At 39.7% G+C, this 17,416-nt stretch overlaps 1 protein-coding gene across 1 annotated transcript; it reads right to left on the bottom strand.

The window, feature by feature from the left end:
* Positions 1-938: 938 nt before the first annotated feature.
* On the bottom strand, positions 939-17,024 carry LOC149290352 (cell division control protein 45 homolog). Its single transcript, XM_089489599.1, is given in 19 exon segments — positions 939-1,003; positions 2,463-2,539; positions 2,818-2,936; positions 3,294-3,377; positions 3,878-3,915; positions 3,918-4,015; positions 7,598-7,759; positions 7,924-8,022; positions 8,212-8,343; positions 8,667-8,786; positions 9,195-9,245; positions 9,755-9,816; positions 9,909-9,957; positions 10,256-10,314; positions 12,133-12,273; positions 13,151-13,288; positions 16,555-16,647; positions 16,810-16,869; positions 16,974-17,024. Coding segments are annotated over 19 exon segments (1,698 nt in total).
* Between the last annotated feature and the right edge of the window lie 392 nt (positions 17,025-17,416).

The following is a 17,416-nucleotide window of genomic DNA, read 5'->3' as shown; positions in this document are numbered from 1 at the left end:
TGGGAGTTATTCATGCAGTTTAATTAGTTTGTTTTTGATCTACAACCTCTCCGTACAATTCCAAGGCAGGGGTTGTCAATGGAATCGCAGACCTTAAAGCATTTGCCCATCGAGCCTGGTAATGAGTGGAAAAACTACTCATTCTAGGCGACGACCTAGAGACAAATGAGAAAGGCAAGTGTAGTTCTCCTCGAATACATTCACTAACTCAAAACAAGCATGTTCCCCCTCGTAAGACGCGGCCTTAGAGGCAGTAGTAGTATGTAGGCCGGAAGTTTACTAGAACAGTTTAAGGTACTAAAAAGGAAAGTATACCAGTCTTCACAATTCATGCTTTAATATGCTAGTAATACAACGAAGACAAAAATCCAAACATTTCATTTTTATTTACATTTTTAAAAATTCAGTACAGAGTAAGGTTATATTTTATTGATTGCATTCTAAAAACCACATGAATAATTTAACAGACATAAAAAGGGACGTGTTAAAAATATACAGATAAAAAGCTTTCATTTACAAATAGCAACAGTTCGTACAGCAGCCTCAGTTTTTAAGCAACGCACAGGGAACTGGAACGAGAGAACACAGAAGATCAGGCAGTGACCTGTGACATTTTACTGGTAAATGGCAAAAAAAAACAAAAAACCCTGTTTTTAAAATGTAAAGACATATTGACCCTTGCAGCTTGACCTTTGCTCCAGTCATTGTACTCAACTCATTCCATTCTGTGTTAGACTTTACTGTCTCTGTGTAGGAACTACACAAAGATGGAGAGTTACTGCTGACTGATATTTTGGCAAAAAAAAATGTTACATTTAATCAGGTTTTATTTTAAGCTTTTGCTAAAATGTTATTTGCCTTTTTTTTTCCCCGCAAAAGAAAAACAAACAGCAGGAGTCAGATTAGTCAATCACAACCCTTGCATTCTTTTACATACCTTATGATAGCAGAGAGATAAGGGCATCCAGAAATTTGCTGCGATCCTCTGTCCTTAATTCTATAACTAAATAGAGGAAATAAAGCATTAAATCTAGCATAAATCTATGCTTTTGTTACAGGGAATGTTTTTGGGCACATGAGCAGAGTATTGAGGAGGTTGAATATAATAGTCATTATTAGGAGATTAGGGCCGTTTCTCAGTCTTCTGGCTCCTGTAAGAGTCTGAAAAGCACAAGGTTTTTCTTTCCCTCCTTCATAAGCACAACATGGGAACAGACGACTTGTAAAATTCCAGCCTCTTGAAATCTATCCAGAATAACAGAAGTCGAAGTGAGCAGAGTATACAATGTGTAACCAAAGCCGGAGAGCTACTGCTGAATTATTGGGCATTTATACCTACAGAGGACATATGGTGCATTTTATTAACCCCTTCAAGGCCCCGGGGGGGGGGGGCGGGGGGGATTCATCAATATGTTTGTTAAACAATTCCCCTTTTCCGTATTAGATGAACACTCACTAATCACTTTGTTCATTAGAAGTAGTGTCTTTTAGAATTATAGAAATACATAAGTTTTTTTTGTTTAAAAAACCCTATACTAAAATAAGACAAATCACTGTTGCTTAATAATTTTTCTATACTGTAGGTGTCACAACTGAACGATAACCCAGTTTGTGTTTAGCATCATCTTACAATTAGTCATACATCACCTACATAGTTTTTTCAGGCTCAAGAGGGCCACATCCATCCTTCGCATATTTAATTTTATTTGCTTAAGGGTTGTTTTTTTTTTTTTTTTTATATTTTTTGCGGGAAGGCCAAGTGGTACATTTAAAATGATATATATATATATATATATATATATATATATATTATATTTTTTGCATTGTTCCCATTGTAGTATGCCTCAAGATCCCTTTGGGACCTCTCATACACTTGAGGCCACGGCGGCATCACTGTGTTGCCAATAATTTTTTTTCCCACTAAACTTTTGGAAGGGGGAGAAAAACTTTGTGCTGATCAGGCAGATCAGCAAATGGGGCTCCATAGCCCTGCATTTCTGATCTCAATGTGTGTGATCAGCCAGCAGGGAGCAATCAAATCCCTGCAGGGCCTAGAAAAACTGCAGAGTCTCTTCTCCTTGAGTGAAATTCTGTGGGTGTCAGTAGTAACACCTACCAGAAAAGGTATAGCGGTTTCTATCACATGCTGCAACAGGGAGATGTCCTTGCAACAATGTACCAGCGAGCAAAGGGTTAATAGTGCTTCAGCAGATTCCATAGCACTATAGCAATGGGGGGTAAAATAATTAATACCACTAAACTTGACAATTTTAGACATCTATTAGGAGGTTGAGGGGGGATGAGAAAGGCGAGAGACTGCTAAAATGAACATGGTGTACTAACCCCTCAAATATATTAAGATTCATCTAATCAAGCAGTTTTTACACTGTAAGGAGTTATATTTTTTCACAATAGTTATGTGTAGAGGTTTCTGAAAACAGAGGATTGCGTGAGTCACTTACTAGACATGTCGAACTGATTGTGGAGAGTACGAGAATTGGTGCTTTCTGCAGCTTTTTCAAATGCCCTGCCAAAGAAACTACACCACAAAGAAAGACCTGATCATCATGAGTAATCGACGATAAAAATGAGTAATTATGTATAGCAAGCAGCTGTGAAATACTTGCTATTTTAATCGGAAATACCAAGTCAGGTGATATAAACATTGGATATATTGCATGTTTTCACAGATGTTCACATAACTTTGGCCTGCTAGCCAAAAGGTAATGGCTAGCTTAAAGCTGTCGAAAAACCAAATTGTGTGAATTTAGGCAGGAATTTATAGCTACACGTATCCAGCGGGGAAACACCACTCACTTTTTTTTGTCTGACGTTTCTGCTTCTGGTGGTATGCCCACCACGATTGCGGTTCCCATATCAACATCCAGAGGGGCAGCCAGCACCAGGGGGAGAATTTTACAGCGCTTGTTTCTTGTCTTTAAGAAAGTAAATGAATTAGCAGAAAAAACTGACACCTAATTATAAATATACACCCACAAAGCTATTACTGGCATCTGCCCCACTTTAAGGACAGCTTTCCTAGACCACACATCCAAACTACTGAAATACAATTGCCTAAACAGTTTTCTTCCCTCTAACTCCTAACCCTTAACAATGCAGTTACTCCCCACAACACTTCCCTGAGAAAACTCACCAAAATTACTAGCTAATCCCGTAAAAAACACAAAGGGACTTCTCCATGCTTTCTCTGATCTCTCTGCAACTGCTGCCCAGTCCCTTAAGGATTTTATTGGATGTTACAGTAGTTTTATTGTAGGTAGGGTAATACTTACAGAGGACACAAAGGATTTCAACAAGTATTTACAGAGAAGGCAGAGGGACAATGGTTTAGAAAACATCTTGACATCGGGAGTACCCTAAAAACAGACAAGGTTACTACGATATGCAACAGCACCACCCACTGTTTGTTTCTAATACTGAATACTGTTCAAGATTTTTTTATTTTTTCTTCATGTCGAACACAATTTCATTTTAAATTACTAAGCTTTGACCTTGCCAAAACGAAAGTGCTCTGGGGGAACACTTCCATCCAACCCTAATGAAATGGAAAAAAAAAATAAAAAAAAAAATATATATATACCATTACATAAGTTATGGTGGGTAAAAGGTGATGGAAACCTTCCACTTAAATTTAAGGGGTAGTAAGAAGTATTATTAAACACTCATCTACAGACACCAGACAAGCCAGAAGGCTTGTTTTTGAGATTTCTGAGGGAAAAACAAGTCTTCTGGCTTGTCTGGTGTCTGTAGATGAGTGTTTAATAATACTTCTACTACATACATATACATATATATATTACACACACACAAAAATAAAAAGGCACAGCAAATACGCAGGGCAAGGAAATATACATACCTCCATGAGATAGCAATACAGGAAAGGGCCCTGTGATAAATGAGATTAGTGCAAACGCAGCTTGCTACAATCTGCTGAACCGCTTGGAGCATCTTCTTTGCCAGACCCAGTCCAAGATGGAGTTTTTCCAGATTGCTTCTGTGGAGTGAAATGTATACAAATACATATATACATATATATATATATATATATATTAGAGTTTATAATGTTTATTGGAGGTTTATGACAGATTACTAAATAATGGAAGCCTACATAGAATGTCTTTCATGACATTAAAGAAAATAATTCATGAAATTAGGTAACCTTGTATGATTTATGCATTTTTTCTCTGGTCTGTGGGCACAAGAATGGGTACCAGACCCATGCAAGGTTTTCTTCTAAAGTACTGCCCCTAATACCATGTAATGTGGTGGAATATCCATCAAGGGGCAAGAATCACTTGGCCCTTAATCTTTAGTGACAAATGGATACATGTGTACCTCTCTGCTACAATTGTACACAACAAGGCAGACAAACATGTCCTTAAATTTAAAGGGGGTATGTGAGATTGTAGTGTTTCACATGCACACTTTGTGGAGCATAGGTTGACATGGAATGCCTGTAAATACTGTCAAAGAAAAAAACAAAAAAAACCTGTCCCTTTAAAAACAATAATTTCTTACCGTAAATTTTCTTTTTCCTAGTATAGTGGCAGTACGTATGGGTTGTTCTTTCCCCTTAGGACAAGCTTCTGAAAGACCAATCAAAAAGTAAACTCCTCCCCTCTTACCCATAAAAGCCGGCAAACTGGAAGAGTCCTCAGTAATAACAAGAAATACTACTCACTTCCAACGTATAAGGGAGGGAACTACGTACTGCCACTATACTAGGAATAAGAAAATTTACGGTAAGAAATTGTTTTTTCCTGCGTATAGTGGCAGTACGTATGGGATATAGAAAGATCCCTTACATGGGTGAGACAGAGGCACTGACCGCTTGAGGGCGGACACTTGTCCCTTCAGGGTAGCCACCTGGAGACCTGCATTGAACCCCCTCTCGAGAAACTGCAAGATGACTGGAATAGAGGGAGGATAGCTATGGAACTCTTGATCCTGGCACCATTCCAAAAACTTGCTCCAAGTTCTGAGGTAAATTTCTGATGTAGACCTTCTAACCGAATTTAACAACCGACCGGCCATAGCACCGTGAATACCTTCTCCTGTGCCTTGCAGCATCCATGCCATTAAGCGAAACATCAGGATGGTGTGTATATGGACATTGCGGTTTCCCAGTAGATCTGGAGATACTGGAAGTTCCCAAGAACAAATAGTCATCTGGAGCAGGTCCGAGAACCAGCCCCAGTTTGGCCAGAAGGGAAGGATTGCAAGAATCTAACTCCTCTTGAGACCTGGACCAGCTGGAAAGGATCTGCCACTGAAGTGGCCTCATCTTACTGCTGGGATGTTAGAAGTTAAAAACCCAGGAGACTCATTTCTTTCCTGATTATACAAATCAGATATCGTTACAGATCGTTTGATCCGTGTGATCTTCTGAGAAGTAAGGTGCAAAAAGAGGGATACAGAGTCCATAATGCAACCTACGAAATTGATTCTCCTGGATGGAGTAAGATTAGATTTTACTATGTTTATGATCCATCCGTGCTGTTCTAAAAAGGCTATTGAAGTCTTCAGTTGGTGATTTAGTTGACTTGAACAGGATGCCTTGAGAAGCCAGTCGTTGACATACGGGATGACGGCTAAACCGTCTCAACTGCGCCGCCAGGGGACAGAGAAGCTTTGTGAAGACTTGTGTAGCGGTAGCCAGACCGAAAAGAATAGATTTGAGAGGAAAATGCTTCAGGCCATTCTTTGTTCTTATAGCAAATCTCAGGAACTTCCTGCCATAGGGACGTGTAGATACGCATCTTTTAGGTCTATAGTGACCATGAAATCTCCTTCTCGGATGATGTGGGAAACGGATATAACAGCTTCCATTCTGAAATGTTGATAAGCAATACGATGACAGATGGTCTTTAAATCGAAAAAAATTAGAGAATACACTCCTCTCCATTGATGTTCCGAGGGCACTTGTTTGATGACCTTTCACTAACAACTTCAACACCGCTGCCGACAAAACTTTGTTCTTACTTTTTGTAAGATAAGAGGAACACAGGAAGTGGTCGCGAGGAAGCGTGAAAAAACCTGATCTTGTAGCCTACAAAAACTATTTGTCTAGACCACTCCGTTATTCATGTGTTTTCTGTAGACTAAAACCATGCTTTCTGAAAGTGTTGCAGGCGACCCCTGCTCTCTTGCCTTCCAATGGCGAACCAAAAAAAGTCTTCCTTGTTCAAACAGCAGGTCGCATAAGTCTGCTTTAGAGGCTGTATCCGCCTTCCAAGATCTTAACCATACTGCCCGTCTGGCCGTAAAGTAATCTTCCATTTTCTATATCAACAGGGCTTGATAACAGCTGCTCCCACTGAAGCTGCTTTACTCTGAAACGCAGCTGGCTGAAACATTCTCCTAACGGCTGTTTCGGCTCTCTCATCCATAGCGACTCTGAGTCCCGCTATCTCACCTATAGGAAGCGCGGTTTACTTAGATAACTGTGCAACTTGCACCTCTACCTTTGGAAGCTCTTGCCATTTAATATCTTCTTGAAACTTGAATTGCTTAAAACGCTTAGAAATAAATGCCGGGGTTCCACTAATTTGGGAGGAATAGGGGAAACCCTTCTTAGTTGCTCTCGTTTGAAACTGAAGAACGCAGTTAACTTCTTTAATAAACTTGTCAATTTCTTGAGGTGGAAAGCCAAATCCGTCCTCTGAATCATAAGATGAGCGAGAGCATTCCCCCGAAGAACGGTCAGATGATGCCGCCTTTAATGCCTTTTGCAGGTGACTCATGTGCAGGAGATTTAGCCGCATCTTTAAATGCTGAAAGGTCTGGGATAAATTATCTTGGAACCAGCATAAGAATGCCTGCATGTCTTTTGCTTTTCTTTTGCCAAGATGTCCGCAGCACACTGTTGGCAGGTCTTTTTTCTGTAGCCATCCAGGAGCGGCATATTACACTCTGCACAGGCTAGATACCTAGCTTTAGAAGGAGGTATTTAGCAGTAGGAGCAGGTTTGTCTGTTTCTGGAGACGAAGGGTTCAACATGTTTAGATAAAACCCAAATTAAAACCAATGCAAGACAACCGTGTGAACTCTTGTGGTTAGTCAGGTTTGCACAGCTTAAAATAGGCTGCCAAATCATCAGAATTGGCGCCATAAAAATGAACCGTCCCGCGCATGCTCGGATCGCGCTACAGGATCACAGTGGAATGAATAGCCACCCGGGCGTGCGCTCCACACAGCTTCACATGCTCCTCCTCCGTAACCAAAAAGGATAGAGTGAACGCTGCCTCTGTAAGCCAGTTACGAGGTGCACAGCACGGAACTTCCACCCGGGAAGTTTAAACCGCAGCCAAACACTCACCCCCCCCCCCCCAGCAACAACCCGTGTGCCGCACCATCAGAAGAATCCACGAAGCACAAGAAAGAACTGAGGACTCTTCCAGTTTGCCGGCTTTTATGGGTAAGAGGGGAGGAGTTTACTTTTTGATTGGTCTTTCAGAAGCTTGTCCTAAGGGGAAAGAACAACCCATACGTACTGCCACTATACGCAGGAAAGATTATAAATTAGGAGGTACCAGTACTGCTGAATATGATTCATAAATCAAACAAATCTAGTTACCTGGACAGACTAGATAAAGCCTGAATAAAATTGTCTCTTCCTTGTTCGTCTCGCTCTGTATTTTCTAGGAGAGACATTACAGCCAACACAACGTCTGAGGCCAGGAACTTGTTCTTGAATCCAAACTGCACACTAAACGTTTGCACCCTTATATCCTTAATCCTGTTCAGAGAAAAACAACTTAAATATCCTGGAAGAAAAGTAGCCCACTTAAGAATTAGGACAACAATTGGATAATAAATCAGTAATTGTCATGGCACCATAAACAATTACTTCTTTAGTGACCCTGCTAAATATTCACAACTAACAACACCATGTTTAGTTACCCAAACTTGTTTGCCGATTCTTCTATCATTTCCCGAAGATTTTCTTTTAACGATATGTCCATGGAGTTAAATTTTTGTTTCACTTGCTTCAGAGGTAACCTGAAATGATCACATAAAACACAAGTAGTTTTGTTTCTTTTATGCATTTTAATAGTTAGCATTTATAGACATGTCAAGGAGGAACATGTCAAGTTACGGATTGTGAACAGTTTGCTTATTGTCTTTCGCATCAGAAAACAGTAGGTATCGCAGGGGACAAAAGGAAAAAAACAAACATGTAATGCTTACCCCATATCAGCTAGAAATTCTTGAAGTTTTTTTTGACCTTGCACAGACCAAAGTTTTAGACTGGAGGATGTATAACAGGAGTTGCAGATGCTTTCATACAACGACCAGTGCTGATACAAGAAGAGACGCAAACTGGCATAACACTGTAAGGAAGTAATCTTTGGAAGGAGAATTTTTTTTTTTTTTTTTTATTTCTAAAACATTTTAGCATAAAATCTAAGTGGATGTACAATTTATACACAGAGGACCTGTGTGGCACAACATGAGATTTTTTTCTAGCAATCAAACCTTTTGTCCTAGCTCCTATAAGACAGTATATGGGACTTCTAATATACAAGTGAGTGGAGGAAGTCTAAAACATTATATATCATATCTAATTATGGGAAGATTTGTTTTTAAACAAGTGTTAAGCTGCCCCTTTCATCGTTCCAATCCTCGGTCAAGCCATAGGATACTCATATTCAAAGGCTATCCTCATGCAGTCAATGGAGAGTGAGTTTTCTTCATCTTCATTACGGTGGTTATGTCGGGAGACATGGCGCTGTAAAGTCCCCACATCGGTTACATATTTCATTCTATATAACATAAGAACATGTGTCAACAGGATACATTTAGGAATTTAATATACACGAAATACTTAAAGACTATTGTATATCAGGTATACAGTTTGTATCAAATGCCTATAGGTCTTTGGTGGAGACTCTACAGGGGTCTCTGATAGCTCACCCTGTTCCGATAGATAGAGATATTTATATATATAATCTAACACACACACACACACACGCACAGGAACACTGCTGAACATACTGTATATTGGGTCATCATTCAGCAGTGGTAAATACTATGCAGAGGAAAAAAAAACCAAAAAACATTTTAGTATAGTTTCCCCCCACACACACACAAAATTGTTATATGCTTTTAAAAAAAACAAACAAAAAAAAAAAAACTACATTAGTTGTTCATATGACAATTTACATACTTACTGTGTGATTCGGTCTTGAACCCACTGGTCAGTCAGCCCTATGATTGCCCACCTGCAGGAAAAAGGAGAGTTAAGAAAAGTTGTCCTATGCAAATAAAAGCCATATTCCCAATACAGTACTGGGAAAATATGGGAACTAAGCATGGAGATGACCATTTCCATTTGCTATTTTGGCAATGGGGTCCAGCTTTTCATAAAACACACATATTATGCTAAAGCAATCAGTCCTTGGTCTTAGATTCATGGCAGCTTTAATGACAATTTCATGCAGGTTTTAATTTCCTCACTGTTTTAGCCTTCACCTCTTCTAATGGGATGCTGTTCCATGTATCTACCCCGCTCTTAGTAAAGTATAACTTCATTACATCACTGAAACTTGAGGATCAGATGTTTAGATGTAATTTTATATTTGATTAATCAACAGAATAGACACACTAGATCAGAGCTGGGCTATATTACAAGCAGCTTTTGGTCAGGAGTATAATTATATTATATATAAACCTACATACTTGACAGAAATACAGATCATTGAATAATAAAAAGGGGCAACTTTGCACCTACCACAACATGTCATTTGAATCTTTAGACATTATCCAAGCCAGTTCAAACATTACTATGGCGGACTGTAAGAAAAGGAGAAGGGAAAGAACTTTGTATAAAAGGTGGGACTGCTTGAATATGAGTAATCATAAAATAAAGCCTATATAGTACTTACAGATGTCCCATGGTATTCATACTGTTCATAGTCAAAAAGTATTTCTCTCCTACAAGAAGATCAGATTTTTTTCAGAAATACAATTATTGATACCATGTGCAACCATTTGTTTTTCAAGAGTGCAGGAAAACTAGATAGGGCCCTTCTTTATTTCAATGCCATGGTGTATTTCAAGCAATTGTACTTTAGATTTATTCTCGTTCAATTTTTTTTCATTTCAGGCAAATGAACTCCTTATTAATCACCCAGATTTCCCCCAGGTAAACTGCTTTGCGGCAGCTCATGGACCCTCCATGCTCTCTCACTAGCTGTAAAAAGGGTCAGGAATTAGAAGTGTATAGCATTACCTGCGTGCCTCCCACTCCCTTCTCTGACGGCGCTTATCTATCCTCCTTTCCACTGCACCCTAAATGGAAAAAAGGTAAACAAAGTTAATAAAAAAGAAAATAACGCAATCTGAGGGTACGTCAATGATTACGGCCACAGGGAAGATAAAGACAGAGTCTTTTAGTCTTATAAGAATGCATCACATCATAATGCACCTTTATTAACCCCTTCAATCCCAGGGGTTTTTGGTACCTCAAAGCCCAGAGCAATTTTGCCATTTTTGGGGTATGTCGGTTTAGCGATGATTCTCTTTTCCTGTGAATAGTGTACCCATATAAACTATATATTGTTTTTTCAAGGAGAGATAGAGCTTTCGTTTGATACCATAGTTGGATGATTAGCTGAAAATTTAGAATGAGTAATTTAGTAAAAACTAGCGAAGATTAGAAAATTAAACTAATTTTTTTTTACATTTTCCCTCTGAATCCTCACAAAATTAGGTAAAGTGATGGAAAATCCCCTCCAAGTTTATCAATGCAGGTGTCCTGATTTCAGAAATGCCTAATTTATATAGATTTTCCAGACTTTCACAGCACCAGGGAGCATACTATAAATTGTACAATTTTGTATAATTTTTATGCCTATGGCTTAACGGGTTTGGGGGTTGTGAACGGGGGCAGAAGGGTTATACTGGCTAGATGTTATGCTAGGGCAATGGGAAGTAAGGTTTTTTTTAATAATTTTTTTATTATTTTTTTTAATCTTAATTTTTTTTTTACTTTTTTTTTTTTACTTTTTTATATATTGTTTTTACACAGAAATGGTTAGAGATCATCCTAGGGACCTCCTGAACATGCCAGTGATGTCACAATGACATCACAGCTCACAATTTTTTTTTGTATTATATATATTATTTTAATGATTTATTTAATATTTTTTAAATGAATTAACTTTTTTTTTTTCTGCTTTTCTCTTTCAGGAGGGGAGGGGGAGTGAGAGCGATGGTTTCTCACTCCCCTCCCCACGATCCCCCTGCACCGATCACACTGATCTCTATGCAGGTCGTCACAGACCTGCATAGAGATCACAGCGTCTCTGTGCCTCATCGGAGGGCAGGATATCCCCGCAGGGGATATCCTGTCCTCCGATGACCTTCCGGGTTACGTCAGCAGTGACGTAACCCGGAAGGGAATGCCCGATTGCGCGTTTGCAACTGCGCGATCGGGCACTTTCAACCGTAACAGCTTACCGGCTTTCATGTTTGACAGCCTGGTCTCCCGTGCAGCAGCAGGGATGTGTCCCTGACGCTGCACGAAGGGCTGGACATACCGGGACGTCCATAGGGGTTTCTTTGTGGGCGTTTTTTGGACGTCCCGGTACGTCTATAGGGGATTGAAGGGGTTAAAAAGAAGAATGTATTGTGTACCACCCAATTGAAGCTTCATATATAAACAATGAAGATGGACATTAACCTAAACATAAGAGTCACACTGCCGTTAGGTAGGCAATAAGTTTGTTGTTTCAATATTATTTTCATAGCTGCCTTTGGGATTACTCAATTTTTACCCAGGCTAGAAACCTGACCCATCTTGGATTATTAACATTTCCTTACTTAGGTCCTGAGTGAATATGCAAATATAATTGTATTCAGTTGTGCACAAATTCATTCACAAAGTAAGTTTTTAGGATCAGCCAGTGCTCTACTCGACGGTTCCTTTTATGGTTAAAGCAAACTATTGTTTTCACTAAACTGTACAGCCAATACAGTTAAAAGGGATCATAATGCCAACACACATACACAGGGTTAAAACAGGGTAAGGAAAATACGCAAACAAGTCTGTAGTTAAGTAAAAAACAAATACAATGTCGTACAAACTAATAGCCGCCTGACGTTTACCTCATCAAAGCGCCTTCTCTTTCCAGATGGCTCAGATCCATCACTTTCATTCCCAGAATCCTCTCCCTCTTCATCGTCACGGAAGATGTCATCATAGTTCGGGATCTCAAGATCATCATCCTGCTTGATCAGCAGCTTGATCTTTAAAATACGAATGTTGAAATGTATTTGTCGATATATAGTGCCATCATATTCTGCAGCGCTATGCAATGGACAAAACCACATAAGGATCTTGACTTGGTAAGAAGGGCCTTGCTCAAACAAGCTTACAATGTAGGAGGAGGTGAGGGTATATTACACAAGTGGTGTAAGTGTAAATGTATAAAGGTAGTCACGGCAACACAAGACTATCCCAGCATATATACTGATTAAATTAGAGGAGTGCGTCTTGGAAAACAGGCAGGTGGGACAAGTGGAGTTCTCTTGTCTGTTAATAAGCTTCACAGAAGTGGGTCTTTTTTTTTTTTGAAGGGCTGGAGGGAAGGGAAAACAGGTATGTTGGGGTAGGGCATTCCAAAGAATATAGCCACCCTGACATCTTATATATGCGCATGAAAGGTAGTTATTTGAACAGATAAGTGAGGAAACTGCATTTAAGAGCCTAATAAGCAAGCACAGGCAGCCAGTTGAGATTAAAAAGAGGGGAGAAGTAATAGATTGATGGGTAAGGAAGATAAAATCCATTATGAATGTTGTGGCCAGTTTTAAGAGGGCAAGGCATGCATGGGGACGACACGCTAAGACAGTTGCAGGAGATGAGTGCATGAACAAGAGCCTTAGTTGCATTTTGTTTTAGGAAGGGGTAAATGTTGACAGTGATTTTAAGATGCAGACAGCACTTTTTTTTTTTTTTAATTAAAGAGATTGAATGAGAGATAGGAGTCAATGGTGGCACCCATAGTGTGTGGAAGGGGAGAAGGTTGTGCTACTAACAGTGAGGGAGGCTGCAGAAGGAATATTAACGTTGAATGGAGGAAAGAGTTTAGATGCACATCTATCCCCACCTCCTTTATTGTACCTGGCTATCATTGTAAACATTCACCACATCTATTGGCCTGTGAGTGTCACATATGTAGAAGACTGTCTCTTCTTGTGGCTGTAAGGTTTCCAGTAGATCAATGTTTGCACCGCAGTTTATAAGTACAAAATATCGAAACTACAAAACAAAAGAAACAGGATTGGAATTGCTGAACAAGAACAAATATATATATATATATATATATATATATATATATATATATATATATATATTAGGGCTGCAACTAACGATAATTTTCATAATCGATTAGTTGGCCGATTATTTTTTCGATTAACCGGATAAAAAAAATGAATGTACATTTTTAATTTTTAAGATAATTTAATAAACAAATGATGTTAACTACAAACAGCAGAATAAAAAAAACTTTGATAAAATGCATTTCTTGTCTTTATTTCCCAACCAGCCCCCCCAATTTATGCACATTTGAGCCCAGGCTTGCCACGCTGCCTCCCACATATGCCACGCTGCCTCCCACATGTCACTCCACTCTACCCCCACATATGCCACTGTGCCTGATACACCTTATACACCACTCCATCCTCCCCAGACATGCCACGCTGCCCTCCCCACATATGCCTTATATACCGTATATGCCTTATACCCCCAGATATGTCACTCCATCCTCCCCAGATATGCCGTATACCCCCCAGATATCTCATAGTCCCCTCAGAGTCACAGACCCGTTCACAGCACACTGACACCATACTTTTATAAATAAGTACTGGGTTAATCTTCACTGCCCCCAGGATATAGATTCCCCTTAGTCTGCCCCCCCCCCTTTACCTCTAACTGCACCTTAAGTTAACTTTATTAAATTAACCCTCAGTCCTCATCATTAAATTAACCCTAAACACCCCATTAACCATAACTACCCCTAAATTAACCCTAAAGACCCCATCAACCACAACAGCCCCTAAATTAACCCTAAACACCCCATTAACCACAACTGCCTCAAATTAACCCCAAATACCCCATTAACCACAGCTGCTCCCAAATTAACCCTAAACACCCCATTAACCATAGCTGCCCCTAAACACCCCATTAACCATAACTGCCCCTAAATTAACCCCCACCTCCCCTAACTTTCAGCAGCCCAAATATTAATTTTATACTTAGATGAGTGTCACAGCCATGTGGTTCTGGCCTTCTGGGAGAAGGAAGGGGCGGGGCCAGTTGTCACAGTGATTACAGGGAGGGGCTGGTAAGTAGGAGCTGCTGCTGTGAGTCACTGAAACGGATTATATAATGAGGGGTATTTTTCAGAGCGTTTGCTCTGGAAAAAACCCTCATTTTATAATCGATAAAAATCGAATCAACTAATCGATAATGAAATTCGTTGGCAACGATTTTCATTATCGATTATTATCGATTAGTTGTTGCAGCCCTAATATATATTAATCGAGGCCTATTCCTATATACTCCTACATGGAGGTAAATGTGCACAGCCAAGTAGCTATTCTATTATGACCACTATCCCCTCTTTCCAAGGCACCCATAACCAGTTAGCTTACACCAAAGGGGGTGACTAACTTCAGTACCCCAAAAGCCACACATTTCTAGCCATTGGTTTGGTTTTTTTTCTAAACCATGTGGGTTTAATTGAGATTACACTTTTTCATGTTTGATGTACCCGCAAATTATACATCTTTTTGTGCAATTTTATTATTATTTCTAAAGCCCTGATTAAGGACATATGTCACGTTTTTTTATTAATGTTCTGGAGGACCACATCTATCCCTTACACAGTATTTTTTTTATTTTTGTAAACAAAAACAAAAACATAGCACTTTTAACAGTTTCCATTTGTGGGAGAAGCCCTCTCTTCTCTCCAGTCTCCCCTGCACTGATCAGCAAACAAGTCTTCATTGACTTGCACTGCTGAGAGTAAGCCATCAGGTATCCAGAGTCTAGACAGACCCTGCTGGATATTATCCTCTCCTCCACTGACCTTCTGGTGGATGTCAGCAGCATCCAATTAATCCATGTAGGTTACTTCAACCATCATAAGCAGTTTAATGCATTTGATAGCTACATGGTCCCTTTAAATCTTCAAAGAGTCCCTTTTGTAAATGCCTGAGGTGATCCCACAGAGTTTCCCCATCTGTTTACCCTGCAGAAGATGTGGTCGGCCTTTACTCTCCACCAGTGCTGGCTTGATGAATGCTGCAGATGGGGGTCTATTCAGCACCCCCACGTGCTGGAAGAATACCCATTTCTCATAGAGGGCTGCAAGTTCTTGTAGTTTTTCCTTTTCTTTTTTTAAATACACATTAACCCCTTGACAACAACTGACATACCAGGCACATCCCATTGATGACAATTGACATGCCTGGCACGTCATGAAATTAAACTGTTTTATAAAGCAAAGATCACTTTTTCTCCCAAATGGTGTTGCTCATTGTCAATGGAAAGTGTGAAAATTACTAGCACTTGAAATACCCTGGGTTGCCTATTTTCCAAACATATGGCTTGATGGGGGTAAATTGCACTGACCGGCATCAAAGATGCCCAAATAGGACACGGAAGCAGAATTACCAGTTTTGAAACAGCAATGTTACTTGTACTTATTGCCCTATAACTTGCCCCAAAAATGAAAAACATTGGGCATTTCTAAATCAGAACAGTTAGAATCTATTTAGCGAGGGTTTTTTCCATAGCTTTTGTATAAAAATATCAAAAGTTTTTATAGAAGGCAGGTTATAGAAATGTAACACCCCCATTAAAATAAGGATATTCTTTGCGTTTGCGCAGTATGATACTGTAGTTTGGGGTAGCCGTATTAGTCCAGTGTATAAGAATGCAAAAAAACAGAATGTTGCAGAATCTTGTAATACCTTTTTTATTGGACTAACAGTATTTAAAATAATAGACTCTAATTAAGAAAATAATTCCCTCTAGATTGTAAGCTTGCGAGAAGGGCTCTCTCCACCAAATGTATCGGTTTGTCTTAGTCTGTCAATTCTTGTCTTGTCATATCCCTTGAATTTATGTATTGTATTAAGCGCTGCGTAAACTGTTGGCGCTATATAAATAAAGGATAATAATAATAATAATAATAGACGAGCTTTCGGGAGTCCTCCCTTTATCAAGTCAAAAGCATTTTGACTTGATAAAGGGAGGACTCCCGAAAGCTCGTCTATTATTTTAAATACTGTTAGTCCAATAAAAAAGGTATTACAAGATTCTGCAACATTCTGTTTTTTCACAGTATGATAAAGTTACTCCCAACAGCAATTATATACATTACTTTAGAAATCCTACCTTGTACAAAATCGTGCAGTATGCCTTACTTTGATTACACCTATCCTGACACACACACACATATATATATATATATATTCAGAAGGAATTTCATCAACATACGGAAACATTTTCTCTCTTACCTGTTCTTTATGCTCAAGGAATACAGTGTCAAGCTCCTGCCAGCCAGACACTGGTACCAAAGTGTACTGCACATGATCACACTGAAATAAGGCCTATAAAAAAAGGTTACACATTGGTTTGTAGCGGTCATTACAACTGCAACCCGCCGGAGAGTTCATTTATAATCCCCTCTGGACCGGACCCCGCTGGTTAAACAAGTTAAACGCCCTTGAAACATTTTAGAAAGCACTTCACATAAGCCCAGCTGGTGTTACCTGCAGTATTTTGCACGCGCATAGAGCATCGACATCTGGGGCAACAAGAAGAAGAACGCGCTAAAACAAAACAAAGAAGAGGACAATACGTCATTCTAGAGACTGTCCTAATAATGAAACCATTCCTAACACCCCGCCGTTCACTCGGTACATGTAATCCTTACCTGAGTCACGATAATGTCGTAAAATTCCTTCCTTAGGTCGCTGACAAACATCTTCCCCGGCTGGCGGCTGTCCTCGAAATTGGCGCTAAACTACTGCCAGCAGCTGTCCAATCAAGAAGTTCGCTCCTCCCTACCACAAGTCTACACACTCATTCGTAACACTTCCAAACTGACACAACCATTGGTTAGAATCTAACCAATAAATGTTTTTTCCCGCCTCCAGGCTTCCAGAGGACACATTGATCAGCTGATACCGTGTTGGTTGTCGGGATTTGTAGTCAGAACGTCGCCTGGGTCTCGGCTTCATAGTGTCTAATACAGCCACTTCCGGGAGGTGAGAGTGACTCTACAGTATCCGCTGGGACCCAAACATTGCCGACCGGATACCGGTAACAAAATGGTAAGAAAATCCATTTTAACGCCAATGTTCTCACGCTACAGTA

This window comes from Sceloporus occidentalis, unplaced genomic scaffold, assembly GCF_023333645.1.
Source record: "Sceloporus occidentalis isolate IW3139 unplaced genomic scaffold, rSceOcc1.0.p SCAF_40, whole genome shotgun sequence".
NCBI classification, from domain to species: Eukaryota; Metazoa; Chordata; class Lepidosauria; order Squamata; family Phrynosomatidae; genus Sceloporus; species Sceloporus occidentalis.
The sequence above is the reverse complement of the archived record's forward strand: the minus strand, read 5'-3'. Positions and strand labels throughout refer to the sequence as shown.